The sequence below is a fragment of the Ictidomys tridecemlineatus genome, chromosome 4 (genome assembly GCF_052094955.1).
Source record: "Ictidomys tridecemlineatus isolate mIctTri1 chromosome 4, mIctTri1.hap1, whole genome shotgun sequence".
In the NCBI taxonomy this organism is placed as follows: domain Eukaryota; kingdom Metazoa; phylum Chordata; class Mammalia; order Rodentia; family Sciuridae; genus Ictidomys; species Ictidomys tridecemlineatus.
Window position 1 is genome coordinate 97729823 of NC_135480.1, and position 23971 is coordinate 97753793.

The window sequence follows — 23971 nt, forward strand, 5'->3', positions numbered from 1 at the left end:
AGCGAACGTGATGGACGTTTACGTCATGACGCTCGTCAGCAAGGACGTAAGGTTTCCGAGAGTGCGCAGTGGGTGCGTCGGACCCGACCCTTCGGCCTGGGTGGGGAGGGGGCGTCGTTGAGATGGGGGCGGCGGCAGCGGAGGCGGACCGCACTCTCTTTGTCGGCAACCTTGAAACTAAAGTGACAGAGGAACTACTTTTCGAGCTTTTCCACCAGGTGAGCGGCTGGGGTCAGCCCCCTTGACTTTGGTTTTCTGGCTCGCCTAGAGCCTGGCCCAACGGAAACCCCACTTTCCTCGCGCGAGCTCGGCCGTCAGTCAGGGCACCCAGGTGGGCTGTATGCGAGTCGAGGGCGCCGTCGGGAAGTGAGGGTGGCTCTCTATTGGGAGAACCATAAGTAGTTGAAGCCAGAGGGGCTACGACAGGTAGTGGAGGAATCTGCAGGCGCCCATTCCGTGGTAAGGAGTTACGGGACCTAAGGGACTGAACGTGTCTTCGTTGAATATGACTTTCCCTTTTTCCTCTTTTCTTCCCTTTAAGGTGGTTTCTGTTTGGTTCGCCTACCTCGGACGTTAGATTTCAGTTTCAGTATGTCTGTTTATATTTAAGTTGCTTATAAATTGCAAGATTATTAAAACATTTTGAAAGCCCACAAAATCTCCGTAGAGGCTGGGCATTGATGGCGCGCGCTTGCAATCCCATTGACTCGCGAGGCTGAGGCAGGAGCATACCAAGGTTGAGGCCAGCCTCAGCAATTGAGCGAGGCCCTATCTCAAAATAAAAAGGGCTGGAATGTGCCTCAGTGGTTAATCGCCCTGATCCAATCCCTGGTACAAAAACAAACACCCTAGAAAAGCACCATTGTAGTGCTTTTGTGTTAAAATGTGCGAAAAATTTTAAGTATCCTGTTTTTCTCAGCCCTATCACCCAGTAACTGGTAATGTTTGATAAATGGATACAAAGTGAATTTTTGATTTGAGAAAATAACTTTCTCTTGTTCTTGTTCATTTTCATGAAGGGGAAAAATGATGACTGATGGGCACTTTGTTAAAGTCATCCACAGTGCTTTGAAATGTAAAATTAGTGATTGTGTTTCTTTGTCGGTATCCTTAAAACTAAAGTGAGTCCTTGTGGACTCCCCATCTCCAAATAAGTGAATCTAATTTTCAGTTGAGTAGAATTTTTACTCCAAACCAAAATGGAAATCCACATGTATCCCTTTTCTTAAAGTTCTTGATTACATTTCAGTTGTTTTTAAACCTCGTAATCTCTTTATATTTGTAAAATTTGAATATTTTCCTGACGTGCCTTTTAAAATTCTAAACACTTTTTGTTTATAGGCTGGGCCAGTAATAAAGGTGAAAATTCCAAAAGATAAGGATGGTAAACCAAAGCAGTTTGCATTTGTGAATTTCAAACATGAAGTATCTGTTCCTTATGCTATGAATCTTCTTAATGGAATCAAACTTTTTGGAAGGCCCATCAAAATTCAATTTAGATCAGGTAAACTGTTCAATGATGTTAGGGGAAGAAGGGTTGTTTGCTGCTGTGTGTGTGTGTGTATTTTAAAGTGTATTAAAAATTTAAAGAACCTCTGTTCTGGGTGAAAATGCTTTTGTAAGCTTTATGAGTAGAATACTTTTCCCTGACAATGGGTAACATTAACACATGGATTTTGAAAGTCAAAATTTTAAAATGAGTTTAAAATTCCATTTGGATTAAGGAAAAGAACATATAAGATTTATTATTAGAGTTGAGTTTGGACCCATTCTCTTATGTGAAGCAAAGATTATCTCCTGATCCAGGCTGTTTTGAAATTTACATTTTCCAATTTTGATCTTAATCTTGTGTGGATGGAACTTCCTATGTGTTAAATTTGGTGCAGGGGTGGAGGGAGGTTTAGAAATATTATGGCCAGATTGGATATTGATGGGTTTTTTTAGAATTTTTAAACAATCTTTTTTTAGTTGTTGATGGACATTTATTTATTTATTTATTTATTTATTTATTTATGGTGCTGAGAATCGAACCCAGTGCCTCAACGTGGGAGGCAAGCGCTCTGCCACTGAGCCACAACCCCAGCCCCAGACAGGACATTTATACATAAAATAGTACCTTGTTTGGAATGCGATGTGTTGCTTATCTGATAACATACATTTGTAATTTTTATTCTGATAAAATTGTAAACCAGTCTGCAATTGATATTTTTCTCTTTTTAAACTGTGTTTACATCTTTGGGGTGGTTTGTGGTGGAGACAAAATTTCACATTTAAGTTTTCTACTACTTATAATTTTTTAAATTATTTTATTTTAGGAAGTAGTCATGCCTCACAGGATGTCAGTTTGTCATATTCCCAGCATCATGTTGGAAATTCAAGTCCTACTTCTACATCTCCTAGCAGGTAATATTTCTCATTTATTGTTAAAGTAATTTCTCAGGTAATGAGTGAATAACTCCTTCGTCGTGCTCCTCTTTAGTTGCCATGTTGGATTATTGTCATTATATCTGCCAATTTTAAGTGGACTGTAGGCAGACACATTATATATAATCTTAAAAATTCATATTGTTTTGTGAAGACATACCCATACCCACGTATACTTGTGTACAATTGAAACAAAATTTCTCAAAATGTTACTTACCTTACTTTTGCCATTCACTCTGTACTCCATTTTATTTCATCTTTTAAATTTTCAAATTAATTTTATGACCACTATTGGTTATAGTTTTAAAATACTGATTTAGTGGACTGCATACGAGACTGAGTTCATAGAACTGAGAGTCTAGGTCTGCCTCTACCCATATTGATTAATGAACAGACTACTGAACTAAGAATTCATAAAATTGGAGTCCAGGTCTTCTTCTGCTGATTACACAATTTTGACCTACTCATTTCTCTGGTCCTATCCTTTTTAAGGAAAAGCAGTTGAATTTATGATCTCTAAAATCTTGGTAGTTACTGTTGTTTAGAAAAGGGACCATATTTACTTAAATACATTTATTTTGTTTGCTTGGGGGGACGCTATTTTATGCAGGTAATTTTTTATTCCATAGAGCTGTTACTTAGTCATAATGGGCTTCATTCAAGAAAAATTTAACAAATACCATGCTGTGTGTCTTGTTCTTCATTAAGAACATGCATATATATGATCTCATGTATTCCTCACAATAGTCTTATGAGGTAGGGATTATTTTATCATGCCTTATGTGTGTGTGTGTGGGGGGGAGAAATAAAGATTTTCTTGGCCAAGTTTGAACTTCTCTTAATCAGTGTGCTGGATTCAAATCTAGTCAGCATGATTGAGCCCTGCTACTATTGACATATTGTCAAATGGAGCTTAAAAGTCAAGATGAAGACACAAATATATATTTTTGTGACTAATTACTATAATTAGTTCTCTAGAGAAGAATTAGAAAGTACTTTGAGAAAGTTTTAACAGCAAGAGATGTTATAGATGAATGAGGAACTGAAAGAATTCAGTGTACTTAGATCATAGTGAAAATGGAAAGTAGGTGATATTGGTGAATTAGCTAGAGGCTGAAGGTCTTTCTTATAGCTGTAATCAAGATTGGAGGATTTTATCATAAAAACAGTAGGAAGGCATTGAAATAGGTAGTGATAGGAGCAAGTTTGAAGGGTTGTTTAGTCTCAATGGGAGAATGAATTAGAAATGACATGAGTAAAAATAGACCATTTAGGAAGTTCTCCATAGCAGGGTATTGTTATAAATAGCAATGTAGCAAGGAGATCATTGAGGCAGAGTTGGTGTTTTGGATTAAGGTGGTGGCAGGAGCTAGAAGGAATTGGATGGCTATGAAGAGATAGTGAAAGATATAGTGGAATTGTAAATGAACCACATTTAAAAATAGTAATATCTCAATACTTCTTAGCAGCTTAAATAATTTTATGGTGTTTAAACACTTCTAGTTCAGTTGGAATTCAAAGCATCTCCATCCACTTTTATGGTATCTTTAAAGATCTACCAGGTAGAGAAAGAAAAATAATGTTTTTCCCCTCTAGAAATTCTTAGAATAACATATAAGTTAAATAGTTTTCATTAAAGGCTAGAATGTTTATAGTATATATATCTAGTACACTGATAAATAATGTGACTTAAGATACCAATTGATTTGTCTTATAATTTGCCAAATTGGTTTTTTGATTTCAAAGAATTTTTTTTTTAGAGAGAGATTTTTTTTTTTTTGGTAGATGGACACAACACAATGCCTTTATTTTTATGTGGTGCTGAGAATCAAACTCAGGTTGCACCTGTGCTAGGCGAGCACTCTACCGCTGAGCCACAATCCCAGCCCCAGAAAGACATATTTTTAAATAATATAAAATCTTATGTATATTATAGAACTCTTAAATTTCTTACCACCCCAAAGCTATTTATCTTTCATGTCACAGTAAGTGTTTACCCAATTTTTTAAGCCACAAGTCTACATTCAATCACTTTTTTATTCTATTTCTCTTATCCTTTATGTAATCAATCAGATTTTCCCATTTTAGTTCTCAGTATGGGCCTTTGCATTAGCTCAGAGATTGACAAGGTTTTTTTCTATGAAGGATCAGATAGTTAATATTTTAGACCTTACAGGCCATATAGCCTGTGTCTCTGCCATTGCAATATGAAGATAGTCAAATAAGATAAGACAAAAAACAAAAGAACATGCTTATGTTCCAGTAAAATCTGTTTTATAAATGAATTTGGTTCCTCACACTATTCCTTCTTCAGGTGGGAATGTTTTCCCTCCAGGTGATCTTGTTATTTGGCTCTCACTTCAAATGTGTCCTTTCTGGAAAGGTGGTCCCTGACCAACTTACCTAAAATAAAACTTCCTTTCTCACCTCCCATCCCCAGGGTCTTTAATCATGTTATATCACTTATAATCAAGTGAAAATACCCTTCTGTCTGTGTTCTTCTCTTAGCGCTATGAATGCACATACCTTGTCTGTTTTGTTCATTTACATCTTTGAGAACTGTGTCTTGCTTATGATTGGTGTTGTAAATATTTGTTGAATGAATGGTTATAAGTTTGGTTTTCTTATTTTTAGCAGGTATGAAAGGACTGTGGATAACGTGACAGCATCGGCACAAGTAATACAGAGATCATTTTCTTCTCCAGAAAATTATCAGAGACAAGCAGTGGTAGGCTGATATTTTTCAACTTTTGAGTTGCCTTTAAAAAAAAAAAAAAAACTTTTAAATATTCGTGTTATATCAGATAATTGTTTTTAATTAACTTTATTGGAGGTTTCATTACTTAGGTCTTTTAGGCAAAATTTTCTTTTGAAATTCTTAGTATTTATCCTCAAATTTTTGTTAGACTAGCGTGATCTTTATAAATTTTTTTCATTTTAGTTTTCATTGGGCTGACACACATATTTAGAAATCTGAAGGTAGAAATAAAACTGCATTTTCTTTTTTAAGATTTTTTTTTTAAATATATATTTTTTAGTTGTAGATGAACACAATACCTTTATTTATTTTTATGTGGTCTTGAGTATTGAATCCAGTGCCTCACGCATGCTAGGCAAGTGCTCTGCCACTAAGCTACAACCCCAGCCCCTACATTTTCTTTTGTATTTCTTTTCAACCATCATTAGTGTGTGTTTGTGTCTGTGTGTATATATAACTATAGGTGAGTCAGTCTCTGAAGCTCTTGTTGTGTGTCCCGAATGACTTCTTATAAACTTCCTCAAATATTTTAATATACTTCAGTCTTCTAGACCAGCCTTGAACATTGTAGTCTTTCTTATAATAAAATCACAGTAAGACTGTCCTTTAGTGTTTCATCTTTGTTTCCACTTATTTGAACATGTCCTTCATTTTGCTTGTTTATTTGCCATAGTTCTTAAGTTTATTTCTTTCTTTTTGTTTTCCCACAGGTTTTTGTATTTTAATGGTCTGCAAAATAAGTATCCAAAGGCAGAGTTTGGAAACTAATTGGCCTAGTCATTTACCATGCCTCCATTTTCCCCTCATTAGTGTTCTCTTAACTTATTCACTAGTCATATTCATTGTCTTATTCCAATAAACCCTTCTAGTTCTTAACTTCTAGAACTCTTAATTGCTTCTAAGATCTGTAACCTGTCTCAGCCAGAATTATTTATTCTTTGAACCCATTCTGTGTTTCCCTATTATCTTTACAATTTTCTTTTCTTCCATACCTTCCCCTTGAAACATTTTCCTTAAATTACTCCATCTGTTCTTTTAATACATCATACGCCACTTTTATGAAACCTTTCCTGATGATACTGAGGTCTCAGTTCTTTATATGTTCATTTCGCAATGACTTACATGGTCATTTTATATGTGCTCTTCCCAAGTTGTATTCTTGAGGGCAAGATGAAGTATTTATTAGTATCTTATAGGTATACAGTGGGATGATTGAGGCTATTGTATTGTTAGGTTTAATACAGATTCTGTGTAGGCAAGAATGATTTTGCTTTTCTTTCATTGTCACTTTGGTTAACTGTGACCAAATATATATTAGCTTTGATATCTAGAAGTATTTGCAGTTAACATTTCTTTTTCTTCTTTCTTCAGATGAACAGTGTTTTGAGACAGATGTCTTATGGTGGGAAATTTGGGTCTTCACATGTGGATCAGTCAGGATTTTCACCATCAGTTCAGTCACATAATCATACTTTCAATCAGTCTTCAAGCTCCCAGTGGCGCCAAGATTCATCATCATCACAGCGTAAAGTCAGACAGAATTCTCATCCCTACCTTACAGATAGACATTATAGCCGCGAACAGCGTTACACCGATCATGGATCTGATCATCATTACAGAGGAAACAGAGATGATTTCTTCTATGAAGATAGGAATCATGATGGCTGGAGCCATGAGTATGATAACAGAAGAGACAGCAGTAGAGATGGAAAATGGCGCTCCTCTCGACACTAACTGTTAGTAAACGGACATGGTTTCATGGGATCATTTTAGGCCTGTTTGACTAAGTTGGTATGGAAATATTTTGAAAAACTATAAAGCAACTTTACAAGTTGCCACATTTCTTTATAAGTTTTTTAAAACCTAGAGTTACAGTTTAATACAGAAATGAGAAGAATTGTGGTTTCAATTTTATTACATTAATAACCTTTCACCTCAGGGCTTTATGAAGAGGAAAGGGTTTTATGCAAAAGAAATGCCACGATCCCTACTCATTTTAGGTAGTTTAGGAAGGGTGAATTGTATAGAGGGGTTGTATTATAAAGCAAATATTTTAATTATCTGTTGTCCTTTTGTATTGCAATTTGTTAGTGAATCAGATTTTGGTGTATATAACAACATCCAACTTGATAGTCTGCAGAGGCTATCTGTATTTTGTTAATAAATTAGAAAAAAACTTTCTTTTCAGTGATACATTTTATTGACATTTTATTTGAGAACGCTTATTGGGTTAAGTTTGGGGATAAATCATATTGCGTAACTGAGAGAATTTAAAAGTGTAAATTCTATAACATGCTTTTTTGAGTTTTACCCCAATTGAACATATAAATGTACACATATTATTTCAGTCTAAAATTATAGAATTTGTTCATTCAATCATGTTGTATGACTGGTCTCAGGAAATGAAATATCTTCACATGTATATTTTTACATTAAAAATTACAGTGTTAGTATAAATCTTTTTCAGGAAGAACAAAAAGTATCAGTGCATAGTCAGATAAAATGGAAAAATGTTTTACTGAAAATACTGTCTTTGGGGAAAAAATTCATGAAGCCTTTAAGTGCTGCGTCTGTCACTCAGACTTTAGAAATTTTAACATTTTCAATGTTCCCAGGATGTGAATACAAAGACACATTTTATTATCAAGGAGATTGTACAGTTCACTCTTTTTTTGTTTGAATATTGGAAAAGAATGTAATGTTAACATTTTCTGGTTTTAAAATTTTAAAATCAAATTGTTTAACCAAACTTTTATGTATCAAGATGCTGTTTCCCTTTCATTGAAGAAATGTTTATAAAAATTCGTTCCTGAAAAATTTGAATCCTTTTTAATACCACACCATTTGTACTATGTTGCTTTTTAATATATTAAAAACAAAAAGGAGTGTGGTGTCTTTTGTCTTTTTCTTCTTTTTTTGGCATCACTAACTTCAGAGACAATTACTAAGTAGGTAACATACTTTTATTCAATAATTGTTTAGTTGGTGGTGGTCAATCTTTAACAGACCATCTTGAAGTTTATTTCTTGTAGATACTGAAGTTGGTAATTTAGATTTAGGTTTCAGTGACCTTTGGTATATAGTTTGGAGTACAATAAACTAGATACTCTCCCTGGTCTCGAGGATGTTCAGTTCTGTGCGTAGGTAAATGGAGCTGTGTGACTACTTGGCACAGAATTAAGAAGAAAGTATTTGTTGGCTTAAGCAGTTTAATAGTAGGATTTGTTTCCATTGAGCCTGTTATTTTCAGGTGTCTTGCCGATATGAAAACTTATTCAGTAGATTTGAAGATAATGATAGTACTGCTTTTCTGCACTTTATGGTTCAGATCTTTTCATTTTATTCACAGATGTTCTTGTCTTTCAATCATTTTCTCTTATGGTAGCTTTTAAGGGGAATCCTTGAAGTTCCAGTGAATCTTTTTCACTTGTTTCACCTAGTTGAAAATAATCAAACCGAATACTATGTAAAGCAACAGAATGAGACAGCCCTACTGGAGTAGCCCCAAAATCATCGACTCCACCATTCCCCATCCAATCAATTTTTATACCACTTTTTCCATATCCATTGCCACCATGGTAGAATGGGCAATCATCTGAACAGGATTATTCCAACATACTCTCTTTTTTTCTTCCAGCCTGCCTCAAATTTGTTTTATATACTATAAAACTTGGGTATATAAATCTTATGTGATTTACCTGAATTGCACCTCCAAGGCCTCTTTAAATATGAAATTCTTAACCTAATATGACCCCTCACTTTGGTTTCTGCCTACTTCAATCCTCTCATCACTCTGCCTCATTAGCCCTCAGGAACTGTCCACTGATCAGTTGAAGCATGACTTCCTTTAGAGAGCCCTTCCAGAACTCCAAAATCTAGATTGTCAATTTATGTATTCCTACAGTGTCTTGTATTTCTTATTAAAGACTTTTTACTGTACTACAATTTTATCTTCCTTGAGACAGTTCGATGAAGACAGTGACCTATCATATCTTATTCACCAGATAAGAATTTCCAGAATCCAAGACTTGGCATATATATAATATTGATAAGCTTCTGATGCAAAGAAAGAACAATGGTCAGTTAATTGAGTAAGGAAAATGAGAATTTAACAAACTTTTTTGAATAGATTGCATAAACCTGAATCATAGTTGCATTCTGTCTTAAAATGATATATTTTTTGCTTCAAATTCATTCTTAGACCTATTAATTTTCTCAGGTTTCAGTTTCAGTAAGTTGTAAATCTGTAATTATGAATGACAAAGATTTTCAAAAATTGTGTATTAATTTGGTTTTGGAATTATGGTTCTATTAACTTTGTAAAATGAATTGGTAAGCTTATCTTTTTCTAAGTCCAGGGGATAACTGAATCTATTCAAGATTTATTTGAGCTCATTTATACAATTATGTGGCTCTGCCTTAGAAGTAGCTCTTTAATTCTTGTCTCAATTTTCTCAATTTTAGATCACTGATCTATACAGATTTTTTACTTTCTCAGGAGTCAGTTTGGATAATTTACATTTCTAGAAAACCATTCCTTTATCCATATTTATTGTTTAGTTGAATATAGTGTTTATTTCATAAAACTCCCCATGTTTCTACTTATAGTCTCTTATTAGTTCCCGATTATTTTTTATGTTCCCACCATACTTACTTGTGAGAGGCTGTACTACTGACATACATTCTACATTTATTTTTGTTAAAAGCTCCCCATGGTAGTATTACAATGATTTCAGGGAGACTCCAATAAGGGGAAAAAAAACAAAACCCTATTATTCCCATAGCTACTATTTCTGGAGCTCTTTACCTTTATCTAGATCAATTTATACTTTGATATTAATCTTCTGCCTGAAAAACTTCCTTTAATATTTCTCATATGCAGCTTTGAAGTCTCATTCACTTTGATTTTAAAAATACGTTTTTGCTGGGTATAGAATTCTAAGTTGATGGATTTAAATTTTTTTTTAATACTTAAATGTTGCTCCATTGTGCTTTTTCTTGTTTCATGTGAGAAATCTGCTATTGGGTATATAATGTGTCATTTTTCTCTGGCTGGTTTTGAGCAATAGATCATAGTGTGCTTTGATGTACTTTTGTTTGTGTCATTTATGCTTACACTACATTGAGCTGCATGCAGGTTTATAGTTTCATCAAATTTTGGCCATGATTTGAATTATTTTTGGTATACTTTCTTTGGGAACTCCAATTGCATTTATCTGAGATTGCTTCATGTGTTCCAGAGTTAATTGTTATTTTTCAAATTAATTTTCCTATTCATGTTTCATTTTGAATAGTTTGCCTTGCTATGCTTGAACTTCGCTAATTCTTTTTTCTGTGGTGTCCAATTAGCCATAATTTATATATTCATCATCTTATACCTTGTAGGTTTTTTCCTTCATAAGTTGGATTCAGATCTTTATCTTTGCTGTCTCTAGTTAAGTTTTTTGAGTGTAGGCAATACAGTTTATAACACTTTTTAATGCCTATGCTAATTCTATATTCTTGTTAGTTCTGGGTTGGTTTTTATTGGTTTGCTGACTCCTATTGGATGTATTTTTCCCACTCCTTTGTATCACTTGTAATTTTGATTATGTGCTGGGCATTTTAAATTTTACTATATTAGGTGATTAATATTTTTGTATTCTTGAACTTTGTTCTAGGACACAGTTAAAGTTAAATAGAAACCGTTGTTTCCCTTCAAGATTTGCTTTTAATATTGCTTGGTGTAGTATTCAAGAAGTATTTGGTACAAGGTTAATTACTGAGGCTAGACTCTCCTGAATATTCTAATAGGTGCCTTATGAATTATAAAATTTTCTACTCTAGTTTGAAAACAGACACTGATTCTGTTCTTAGATGAGTGTGTTTCTTCTAATTCTTCGGGGGAAATTCCTTCCCCAGCCTTGTGTGGTTTTTTCAAACCTATACGCTAATCAGTACTCTCAAGAATACTGGAGAAATCCCTTTGGGGTTTCTTGCAGTTCCCTTCCCATGCTTACCGCACTTCAGTTCTGAGTGTAGGGCATTCCAGCTGCCACGGTTTCCCTGGACCCCCATCTGTTTCTTCTCAATTTCAGGAAGTTTCCCAGGCTCTGCCTACCCCGTGCCCAACCCTTCTAGACTACAACCTGAAAATCTCCTCAAGGTAGCAAGCTGAGGCAATTGGACTCACCTCATTTGTTTCTCATTTCTCAGGGTTCATTGTCTTCTGTTCCTGATGTCTGGGTCTTGTTTTCATGTATTTTGCCTTTGTATTAGTTTAGGAAAGAGGGCTTATCTGATCCCTGTTACTTTATGTTGGTCAGAAATGGAAGTTTATGCTTGGGTTTTGATGTAAGAGTACTCACTAGTTATCACAAAATGTCTATTTTTAGGTTTGATTTTTTTTGCCCTTGAGTTATTAAAGGGAGTCTTTTTATTTATTGCAATAGTTTGGATCTGGATGTCTACTTAAAGGCCCACATGTTAAAGACTTTATTCTCAGCTTGACACTATTTGGAAGTGGTAGAGCCTAGGGGAGGATTTAGGTCATTTGGAGCATTCCCTCAAAGGGGGATCTCTTCCTCTTTTTCTTTGCTGGCCTTCCATACCCTGTACTCCCCTCCCTCTTTAGGTACAATCTTGCTATACACTCAGAAGCAACAGGGAAAACTAAGCATAGATGGAACCCCCATTAGTCAAAATAAGTTTTTTCTCTTTTTAAGTTCATTTTCTTATGTATTCTGTTAATAGTGGAAAGCTGACTAACATAATTAGAAATTATATTCTTCTCCAGACTTCTGTTGTGGTTTCTAATTTTATAGCCCTATGAATAGAGAATGTGACCTTTGTGATAAAATCTTGTAAAGAGACTAAATAGGTTGCTATCTCATCTCTTAATTTTGAGAGAGATTAGTTAACATTGTCATTTTTCTGTGAGTTTTGCTTTATACATGCCAAAGCTATGCTAGTTGCAAAAGTTATGTCTTTATCATGCACTATTAATTTTATGAATATAAAATATCCTTGATGTATTTTCAAGTTAATTCTATTTTGTTTTATATTATTATTATTGTCAACATCCTTATTTTCATTAATATTTTATTAGTATTAGGTATGTCTTTTGTACTGGTTAATTGTTAGTATTTCTTTGTCATTTGATTTTAGGAGTTCCTCTTATATTTTCACACATTCCTGCTGTGCTCTCTTTCTTAAATATATATGCTTATAATATTGAGCCTCTATCCTTTGTTCTTTTTCTTCTATCTACTACAGAATTTCATAACCCTGGGTACATACTGTAACTTCCTAGGAACCTCTCCAAAAAAGTACCTAATCTTTATCCTAGAATCTCAGGAAGGGAAGAGGTTTGTATCAGTATTATTTTTTAAATTTTTTATTTGTCCTTCTTAATTGTACATGACAGCAGAATGCATCTCAATTCATCGTACACAACTGGAGTGCAACATTTCAATTCTCTGGTTGTACATAGTATAGACACATACCATTGTGCAGTCATGTATATACCTAGGGTAATGTTGTCATCTCATTCCACCATCTTTCCTATCCTCATAACCCCCCAACCCTATCCTTTGCCCAATCCCAAATTCCTCCATTCTTCCCATGTCCCCACCTCCCGCCAATCTTAGATCAGCGTCCACTAATCAGACAAAACATTCAGCCTTTAGTTTTTTGGGATTGGCTTACTTTGCTTAGCATAATATTCTTCCAACTCCATCCATTTACCTGCAAGTGCCATAATTTTATTCTCTTTTAATGCTGAGTAATATTCCATTATGTATACTACAGTGTCTTTATCCATTCATCTATTGATGGACATCAAGGTTGATTCTACAGTTTAGCTATTGTAAATTCAGCGGCTATAAACATTGGTGTGGCTTTGTCACTATAGTATGCTGATATTAAATCCTTTGGGTATAGACAGAGGAGTGAGATAGCTGGGTCAAATGGTAGTTCTATTCCAAATTTCCTGAGGAATCTCCACACTGCTTTCCAAAGTGGTTGCACCAATTTGCAGTCCCACCAGCAATGTATGTGTGTATCTTTTCCTTCACATCCTCGCCAACACTTACTATAGCTTATATTCTTAATTCCTGCCATTCTGACTGGGGTGAGATGAAATCCTAGAGTAGTTTTGATTTGCATTTCTCTAATTACTAAAGCTGTTAACACTTCTTTTATATTTGTTGATCACTTATATATCTTCTTCTGAGAAGTGTCTGTTCAGTTCCTTAGCCCATTTATTGATTGGATTTTTTTTTTTAAAAAAGAGAGAGGAAAGAGAGAGAGAGAGAGAGAGAATTTTTAATATTTATTTTTTAGTTCTCGGTGGACACAACATCTTTGTTGGTATGTGGTGCTGAGGATCGAACCCGGGCCGCACGCATGCCAGGCGAGCGCGATACCGCTTGAGCCACATCCCCAGCCCCTTGATTGGATTTTTTATTGAGTTTTTGAGTTCTTTATATATCCTGGAGATCAGTACTCTATCTATCTGATTTATATGTGGTAAAAATTTGCTCCCATACTGTAGGCATTCTCTTCACCTCAATGATTGTGTCTTTTGCTGAGAAGAAGCTTTTTAGTTTGAGTCCATCAGTGTTATTGATTCTTGATTTTATTTCTTGTGCTTTAGGATTCTTGTTAAGAAAATCAGGCCTTATCAGACATGATGGAGATTTGGGCCTACTTTTTATTCTATTAAATGCAGGGTTTCTGGTCTAATTCCTAGGTACTTGATCCACTTTGTGTTGAGTTTTGTGCATGTGTGAGAGAGAGGTTTAGTTTCATTTTGCTGCATATGGATTTCTAGTTTTCCCAGCACCATTTGTTGAAGAGCCTGTCCTTTCTCCAGTGTATGTTTTTTGGTGCCTTTGTCTAATATAACTATATTCATGTGTGTTGGTCTCTTTATCTTCTATTTTGTACCATTGCTCTACATGTCTATTTTGGTGCCAATACCATACTATTTTTGTTACTGTTGCTCTGTAGTATAGTTTAAGGTCTGGTATTGTGATGCCTCCTGCTTCACTTTTCTTGCTAAGGATTGCTTTGGCTATTCTGGGTCTCTTATTTTTCCAAATGAATTTTATGACTGCTTTTTCGAGTTCTGTGATGAACATCATCAGGATTTAATAGGAACTGCATTCAATCTGTATAACAGTTTTGGTAGTATGACCATTTTGACAATATTAACTCTACCTATCCAAGAACAAGGGAGATCTTTCTATCTTCTAAGTTTTTTTTTTTTTCAATTGCCTTCTTTAGTGTTCTGTAGTTTTCATTGTAGAGGTCTTTTACCTCTTTTGTTAGATTGATTCCCAAGTATTTTATATGTTTTCTGAAGCTATTCAGTGGATTCATCACTTTTATATAGAAATGCATCTGATTTATTGGTATTGATTTTATATCCTGGTACTTTGCTGAATTCATTTATTCATTCTAAAAGTTTTCTGGTAGAATTTTTTTGGATCTTCTAAATATAGGATTATATCAGTATTTTTTAAAAGGCTATAATATGCAATCAGGATTGAAAAATCTAGTGTCATACTATTTCTAATTGTCTAGTGTTTTAAATTCCCAAGAATAAAAATTTATGGCTTCATATCAAGGAATCAACTGAAACAGTTGTTTCATCAGTCTAGATAAAATCAGAAAATAGAACTAAGTGACATAGGGTGAGGAACTTATTATAGGGGTATAACTTTATTAAATTTTGATTGCTAATGGAGCAATCTACTGACCTGAAGTCATGATAAGTCAGCCAGACTAGCAGTTGAAAAGGAAAGCTAAACAAGAACAAGAGCAGGAACAAACTAGAAACTTCTAGGAAAAAAATGGAGCTTGCATTTCTCTCTCATTGTTCCACCTTACATGACTTGGATGGCCTGAGCTGTACCTATCTTCAGTGCAGGACTCAGAAAGGTTAAAAGAGTTGTGGCAAGAGCTAGAGGTTGAGTGTTCACACCAACATATGCCAGGAAATCAGCAAGCATTGTGCATGAGGCATCACAATGCCTAACTACTATTGTTTAGAGAATAAAGATTATAGCTGCTACTTCCTTTATGATTCCAAAGCCCAAGAAAATCTATTTTGTGGTCAACTGTATTGCACTTCTGACACTATCTACCTACAGTTAGGCCAAATTTCAGATTGATGGTTTAGTTCTCTATGAGGCTGTCTTCAATTCAGACAACAGCCACAAGCTCAGGGATTCCCAAATCACCCACATTAAAGATGAACTGGCTTCAAATTAAGAGGCTCCCATTACCTCCTCAGATTCAAAATTTACTAGAAAGATTTATAAAATTCAGGAAAAAAGCTATATTTGAGATTATAGTTTTTCTATTGCAAAAAGTTATAAATTAGCACCAACCAATAGAGGTGATACATGGGCAGAGACCCAGAAGAGTCTCAAAAATGAAGCTTCCATGTCTTCTGCCAATGGAATCAGGATGCATTACCCTCAAGCACATCAATCCATTATTTCCAATCAAGAACTTTGATGTCCAGAGTTTTTTATTGGAGTTTGTTAAATAGGTATCATTCATTGAATCCTGGCCCCATAATTAAACTCATTCTCCAGCCCCCTCCCATCCCAGGAGTTCAGACTGATACCATTCCTCTTCAAGCCGCAACCCTCTAATCACATGGTTGTCCTTTCTAGCATGCCAGATCTCCTCCTGAAACTCTCCATGCGTCACCTCTGTAGATAAACTATCAGGGCTTACCAGGAATAATGAAGACAGTCCTATCACTTGAATTGAATTTAGGCTTTCTCTCAGGAATTAGCAACATAGCTTTACTATACAACACCAGCTCTAAATAGGAATTGGGCAGGGAAGGGAATTCTGTGAACTTACCTGAGTTGACGTAGTATAAGGCTATCACAACAGCATTTTATCTGACTCCTTTGAACCCCATCAAGAAAGTATCTTTAAGTCAATTTTCACATTTTTTGCTGCCTCTCTCCCACAATTTGTACAAAGACCACCTCCATTGCTTTATCACAATCTCTTGGAGTCAGTTTTAGATGGCCATTTGTATTTTAAAATATGGTCCTTTATTTAAGAGAGCTGAACCCATAGGAGTAGAGAGTAGAATGGTGGTGACCAGAATTGGCAGTTGGGCATGTAGGTAGTAGATAAGGAAAAGGGAGATACTTGTCAAAATATAAAGTTTCAATTGAACAGGAGGATAAGTTCTGGTGATCTACTGCACAGTATACTGACTGTAATTAATGTGCTGTGTCTTTCACAATAGCAAAAGGAAAATATTTTGAATGTCATATCCACAAAGAAATAATATTTGAGGCAATGGATATTTTAACTAGTCTGATTAGATGATTCCACAATACATATAAGTAACAAAATATCACATTGTACCCCATAAATATACAGGATTATTATTTGTCAAATAAAAATAAAGTTTAAAAATAAAAATTCCTTCTCTTTCTAAAATAATTTCTTGAGAACTGCCTTTACATTTGTGATTCTTAACATTTAATTAACTTTTGTTCCTTTTTTTTCTTTTTAAGAGAGAGTGAGAAAGAATTTTAATATTTATTCTTTAGTTATTGATGGACACAACATCTTTGTTTAGTATGTGGTGCTGAGGATCGAACCTGGGCCGCACGCATGCCAGGCGAGCACGCTACCGCTTGAGCCACATCCCCAGCCCTTGCTCCTTTCTTAATTGATCACTCTTTGCTATTTCCTATTTCTATCATTATAGAATAGAGTACAATAAATAAACCTGGTTTGTGTCTATATTTTGGCACCAAAACAAAACAACAACAAAACTTTATTATGTGTGAGGACAAGTGCATGGATTACTGCATACATGGCATACATTAAGGACATCTGAGTGGCAAACCACTCCCCAGTGCTAGGCATGTGAGTGGCAAACCTCTTACCCCATAGGCACAGCCCTGGGCATGAGGCCTTGTGTTGCAGTCCCTGGGCTTGCTCCATGGCCTACTCCCCAATTAGTTGCTGCAAGGACAGTTAGCCAGAAATTGTATTGGTGACTGCCTGCAATCTGCTTAGCTACTGCCTGAATATATATATATATATATATATATGGTAACTGTGCAATAAAATCAGACCTGCTTCCTGCTTGGTCTGTGGTGGTCTTGATTAGTGATTCTGCAGCCATACTCTCCTCTACCCTGTTTCATGGACCTCCTCACTGGACGAGGGAGAGCCCACACAATTATGCTACTTTCTGTAACATTAAATAAATTACATTTAAAAATTTACATCCTATGGAGAAAGGAAAAGGGTTGACAATTTAAAATCATATACATTGTATTTGGTTTAGGTCTTGGTATGTTGAAATGTAGATTGGAATAACTTTTCTTATAACTAGTATTTACTAGTCATTACTAGTCATTAACTAGTATTTACTACTGTGTTTTAATCCATTTATAACTGTTTTACAGAAGAGAAAATTGATAATTTCCCTAAGATTACACAATGATAGGAACTTAATTCATATCCAGTTGGTCTAATAATTCCAGAGATTAAGCTCAACTTTTATGCTTATTTTAATTATGTGTGACAGCATAATAGCAAAAGGCAAAGGTAGACAAAATTGCTTTTATGACTTAATGTTTAAAATTCTTGCATTTTGTGCTTAAAGTAATTGTTTTGTCTTATAATTTCAGTACTTTTTTCCTCCGTGAATAATAGGAAAGACAACATGAATGTAACTCCTTTTGCAACAATTATAGTTTCTGTTATCAAAAATGGAAAAAGAAATTGGACAGAATCATCATTATATTTATGCTAACAAAGATGTCTGAAATGCAGAGATATTTTGATATACCAGTTAAAAATGTTTATTTGTATTTCTTTTTTTTTTTAGTTTTCAGCAGACACAACATCTTTGTTTATATGTGGTGCTGGGGATTGAACCTGGGCCACACGCATGCCAGGTGAGCGTGCTACTGCTTGAGCCACATCCCCAGCCCCTATTTGTATTTCTTTTAAAACTTTTGGGGATGTGGCTCAAGCGGTAATGCGCTCGCCTGGCATGCGCGGGGCGCTGGGTTCAATCCTTAGCACCACATAAAAATAAAATAAAGATGTTGTGTCCACCGAAAACTGAAAAATAAATATTAAAAAAAAAGAATAGAGAATGCATTCACATAGTTTCAAAATCCAAACTAAATTTATAGTTACATGTTGAGAAGACTTGTTCCCACTCTTGTCTCTTGTAGCTCATTCCCTACCAGTTCCCCATAGGCAGTACTTTGTTAGTTTAAGTGTCCTTTCAATGTTTCTTTATGAAAAAAATATTTGTATTTCCCCTCTTTTCTGTCACATGATTTTTTTTTTTTCACTTAAAACAATTACAACCCAGAGGTTTGAGTTGTGATTATTCCAGAGCAATTTTTATGGCTCTGGTAAAGAATACCATTTGGAAAATCTATAGAATGATGATATTTTAATGTCTTACTTCCTTGCTTTATTTTGATATCAGTGAACATTATACTTCTCATTTTTTTAAAAAATGAGAAGTATAATGTTCTCAAATTTCATTTATATATATTTTGCCTGAGAATCAAGAGTGTGGCCCAGTTCCTGGTAGCCAAAGTAAAAAATGCATTCATTCCATTTGTTACAGTTATCAATTTTGTAGAACAGATTTTATAGATGGGAAAATTAAAGCTGTTTCCTGATCTGTAAAAAGAAAACAACTCCAAACCCCAAATGAAATATTCTGACTTAAAGTTTTGGAGGTTTCAGTCCATGGTCAGGTAGACCTACTGCTTTTGGGCCTGTGGGAAGGCAGCATATCACAAAAGGCAACAGGTAGTGGAACAAATGACCTCTCATGCTTAAGATGAAAGAGAATGGACAAAGGGGTTGATGCTCCCAATGACTGGAGAACTTGCCACTAGGACCCATCTCTGAAAGTTTCCACCACCTCTCCACAATGCCAAACTGGGCATCAAGCCTCTAACACATGGACCTTTTGGGGACATTTCAAACCCTAACTACAGCTATGTTCTTGCAGTGTTTGATAAACACTGAATACTCAGTATTTGTTGAACTGATTTGAGACAAAATGCAATTCAAATTTCATAAAAACCTTTAGAGTGTCCATTTTGTACAATATGTTTTTCAAGATTACAAACTTATAGTGTACAGGATAAATCATTTTATTATTCTTTATTCATCTCTGAACTATTGGAAAGAAGTAAACAACAGCATGTTAACATTTCTCAGATGCAGTTCCACAAAATAGGAAGAGATAGTATCAACCAGTAAATGATATTGCTTATTTTAAAATAAAATGGCTTTATTAACTGTAGGACACTTTATAGGTGTGAGATCGTCTCATTACTTTGGTGATGATTAACAAGTATTACCACTATTACTGTATGGCTCTGTGCTAGACCTATAAAAGTATAAAAATAAATATATTCTGTAAATTAAAATCTATCTTAACAGAATGGTCATAAAGCATACCAGATAAAGTTGGCAGGGTACACACTTGTTAACAATATTTATGCACTTGTTGTAAGAACATGAGAAACCAGGGTTCTCTTCCAGGTGGAAGTAAGGAGGAATTATTAAAGGATTTGGAATGATTCTAAAGATGAACTATGGTTGTGGGGATCAATACTGGATTGATTATTACAGTCATCTTTTCTCAGAAGGTGGGAGTAACGTGGAGTTGGGGTAGACACTGGTATAAAATTAATAGCAACAACAACAAAAAATAAAATTAAAAGCCATGTGAATATTCACAATAGCCAAAATGGTGGAAGCAACCTGAGTGTCCATAGATGGGTGAATAAACAAAATATAGTATGTATGTATAATGGAATATTAGTATGCCTTAAAAAGGTAGGAATTTCTGGTACCTCTACTATTAAATGAAACTTGAGGACATTATACTAAGTGAAATAAGTCACAAAAAGACAAATACTATATGGATCTACTTATGTGGTATCTAGTGTCATTAAATTCAGAGACAGAAAGTAGAATGGTGGTTGCCAGGGGCTGCCATGCTGGATGGGTAGAGTTGGGGAGTTGAATGATCAGTTCCAAGTTGCAGTTTGGGAAAATGAAAGAGTTGTGTTAAATGAATGGCAGTGATGTTTGCACAATATGAAGATATTTCATACCACCATGCTATATACTGGAAATAGTTAAAATGGTACATTTTATTACAATTAAGAAGATTTTAAAAAATTAAAAAAGTAGTGATCTCAAAGAAAAAAAAAGGGGTGGGTGGGAGCATTTGTGTGGCCTTGGTTATGTCATGGTCTTAGATTCAGTTGGGAACATTAGTCTGATTCTCAGCACTGCTCTCTCAGGGGCCTGTTTCCTTGGAAACTAAAATTAAGATAAATGTGGAATGTTGTGTTTGAAATCACTTTATCTGAATTTCTGCACCTGGGTTGAAAACAGAGCCTGCTTCTCCCACACAGTGACCCACAAGGCTTACATTCTTTAAGCAAGAGGAAATGTTCTGTTTTTCGCTGAAAAGACTTCAAAGTTTTCCATACTCTGATTTTAGAAAACAAGACTTCTAGACACCATGTCCTTAAGTTAATTAACAAAAGAAGTCCTTATAAGTTCACGGCAGAATTGAAAAAGTAGTCTCTAAATGGAGTAATGTGGCTTTGGGATAAATGCTGTCAGGAAAGGGAAAGGGAAAGGGAAAGGGAAAAGGAAAGGGAAAAAAAAATGATTCCAAGATAGGAACAGCTTGCCTCAGAGTCTAGGGCCTTTGATTCTTGTGTCGGGCCTCTTTCTTACATACGCAGTTTAAATTAGGGAATTCAATACATGCATCATTTGGGATATTAATCTTTCTTACCAATCTAATGATATTATACACTAAACAAAAAACCTTAATTTTACAGTTTAATGCTAGTCATCTAAATTGTGTTTATTATTATAACAAATGTATATTACTATCTCTGAATAAAATGGAAATTTCCAAAAAGTCCACACCTCATTTTCAGTATTCAGTATTTAAAAATTATGAACACAAATTTTTAGGACATAATATCTTAAATATAAATACCACCACTGAAGATGAAATTTGAACTAGTCAATGTTATAATAGTAACATGGAAAAAAAAGTGTTTGAAATTTTAAAGAAATAATACTTTAGGATCATAATAAGAAGCCCAGTTGATAAGTTTCTGTACTTGAATTGATTCTACTTTCTATGAATCAAGTTGAAAACTAAATGGGGAGGAGGAGACTTTCTTATAAAGTAGGCTACAAGAGAAAATAAAGCTATAGCAGAATAACATGATTCATTGGGCAGTGTGGTTACAATGTATATACGTGTTGTCCACAATAAAAGTCTTTATACATATAATCTGTGCACACGGTTTGATGATTCTTCAAAGAGTGTTTCTCTGGATCCTGGTAGGTGGTGGGTTGAGTACACCAAAGGAACAGAAGGTGAAACCCAGTACACTCAAAGCTCTGATGAGGCAACAAAGTTTCTCTCTCACAAAACCAGCTCTTCAGGTAGGAATTACTGAACGATGGACCATAAGCTCTGTAATTACGGGCATTAAGGCTTTCAGAAATATACAGAGGATATAATTCAAGATTGAGATCAACATTTGTGCCAAAGTGTCCTTTTCACACAAATTTGCCGCTGAATAGCTAAAATTTAAGAGACCCACAGAATTTGACACTCTAGCAGATTGATCCTGTGGTGGCCACCTCTACAGGAAAAGACGCAAATGAAAGTTGTCATGGGAGATTAAAGATACTTTGATCAAAACCGGAAAAGTTGACAGACCAGGCAGAACTGTTTCAGTTCATTTTAATTTAGTCGACTGCACACGATTTATTTTATTTTTTGTAACCAGGGATTGAACTCAGGTGTGTTTAATCTCTGAGCCACATTCCCCAGGCCACCCCACCCCCATCCCTTTATTATTATTTTTGAGAATTTTTAAGGGTGGAGTAGGAAGTCGTCATTACCACTGACATTTAGCAGCTGAACTGAAACAAGGCCCAGATCCCTAAGGAATACTTAGCTAACGAAGGAAAAGGAACTTTGATAGAACACCTGATACATGAGAAGTGATCTCTCTGACAATAGCTCATTTAAGGATTTCTAAATGAGAATAGTGGAAGTGTCTTTGTGGCCTAAAGTAGCTCTTCGGTTCCAAGTAAAAGAAAAATACTCGTAGGTGAAAGGGAGGGGCAAATAAGAAAAAAGAAAAGGGGAGATAAAAAGGAAAAGATTTTTAAAAAAATCGCAAATAACTAGGTCTTTTCAACCAGTCCAAATAAAAAGAATTCTTTTTCCATTCTGCGGTTTAGAACTAATCAAAACTCAGGAAATAACTTTGGGAAGCAAACAAACTTAGCCATGAAAAACATGCGCGTCCAGTACATCCGAAAAACACGTGGCGGGGGTGGGAACTCGCGGCTCCGCTCCCGGACTCGCAGTCCCGTCGGCCCTTTCGGCGGCCGAGCCCGGCGGCGGAGGGCGGGCGGGCGCGAGGGCCGCCGGGACCTGTGGTCCTCGCTCAGCGCCTCCCCGCGGGTTTGCGACGTTTAGCGACCATTGCGCCTGCGCGCGCGCCGGCGGCTAGGCTGGGGCCGTGGCGGCTCGTGCCGGGTGATGCTAGGCGGCTCCCTGGGCTCCAGGCTGTTGCGGGGTGTGGGTGGGAGTCGCCGGCAGTTCGGGTCGCGAGGTGTCCGCGAAGGTGGCGCAGCCATGGCGGCAGGGGAGAGCATGGCACAGCGAATGGTCTGGGTGGACCTGGAGGTGAGCGAGTTCGGCGCGGGGTGAGGGGCGGCGAGTCAGGTTTCGCGCGTGGGACCCAGTGGCCGAGCCTGTCCCGGGAGAGCGGCAGTATGTGGGTCTCGGGTATGGCAGGTGAGCGCGTCCCGGCTGTGGGCAGCGCTGGGCAGGACTCCAGCGGGAGTTGGGGACTGGGCTGGACCGTGGGGTTTCTTTACAGAAAGGAGGAGTCTTCCATATGTCTCTTTCTCCTCCTGATCACCTCTGCCAACTTGGACTTCCCTAACGCTTCGGTGCCTCCTGGCTAGTATCACTGGTGGGGGTAGGGACAGCATCTCTGCTTCCACTTCCCCCACAAAGCCTTAAAGGACCCTGTGCTTTTCAAGCTGGATGGGACTCCGGAGATGACTCAGCCTTACTCCTCTTTCCATAAACGAAAAAATTGAGGCCCAAAGAGAGGATTCAACACTTTCAAGGTCGCGCCATTAGTGAGAGTTTGAGACTAGAGCCCAATTCTGATTTCTTCAGTTTTAACATACTTATATCAAGCCCTCCCCCCACTCTTCCCCGAGCCTCAATTTTCTCTGTGTAATGATAATCATTCCTTTCTACTTAGATTGTGATAAAGATCAACTAATGTAATTAATAGAAAATTTTTGTAAACTTCAGAGACATGGTGATGTTGGTTGTCTAATTCTTCCATAATTGACAGCACTCTCTCAATTTTACTTACTTTGCATGTGTCCCGAAGTAGAATCACAGTGCCTGACAATGGTAAATGTTGAATAAGTGAGGATATGTATTTAGTACCTTGCATGCCCAAGGAACATTATTCTGTCTTCTATTCTGGCTGTAGAATACATCAGGAATTCTTGTTTAATAAACTTGAGTAAAAGAGACCGGGAAGGTGTTTTTCTGTATATTACATATTTATTTTTTATTGCAGATGACAGGATTGGACATTGAAAAGGACCAGATTATTGAGATGGCCTGTCTGATAACAGACTCTGATCTTAACATTTTGGCTGAAGTAGGTGAATACCATA

At 36.1% G+C, this 23971-nt stretch overlaps 2 protein-coding genes across 9 annotated transcripts in view; both read left to right on the plus strand.

The window, feature by feature from the left end:
* The first annotated feature begins 8 nt into the window (after positions 1 to 8).
* On the plus strand, positions 9 to 8068 carry Rbm7 (RNA binding motif protein 7). 4 transcript variants are annotated; one of them, XM_078047045.1, is made up of 6 exons: positions 75 to 218; positions 542 to 589; positions 1342 to 1504; positions 2316 to 2403; positions 5059 to 5152; positions 6554 to 8068. In XM_078047045.1, exons 3-6 carry the CDS (start codon positions 1444 to 1446, stop codon positions 6914 to 6916), a joined length of 606 nt encoding a protein of 201 aa, XP_077903171.1. In that variant the 5' UTR covers positions 75 to 218; positions 542 to 589; positions 1342 to 1443; the 3' UTR covers positions 6917 to 8068. The 4 variants fall into 4 exon arrangements, with proteins under 4 accessions (XP_077903172.1, XP_077903170.1, XP_077903169.1 ...); XM_078047046.1 differs by lacking the exon at positions 542 to 589 and having other exon boundaries at positions 9 to 218; positions 5062 to 5156; positions 6554 to 6788; XM_078047044.1 differs by lacking the exon at positions 542 to 589 and having other exon boundaries at positions 29 to 218; positions 5062 to 5152.
* A 14664-nt stretch (positions 8069 to 22732) lies between these two features.
* Rexo2 (RNA exonuclease 2) overlaps positions 22733 to 23971 on the plus strand; it is an 82601-nt gene continuing 81362 nt past the window's right edge. For all 5 annotated transcript variants that reach the window (XR_013437891.1, XR_013437892.1, XR_013437893.1 and 2 more), the window contains exons 1-2: positions 22733 to 22949; positions 23872 to 23955. Coding sequence is in view for 1 of the 5 variants with exons in the window: in XM_005334199.3 (XP_005334256.2) it covers positions 22803 to 22949; positions 23872 to 23955 (231 nt within the window). In the remaining 4 variants the exon portion in view is untranslated. The remainder of the gene's footprint in view (positions 22950 to 23871; positions 23956 to 23971) is intronic.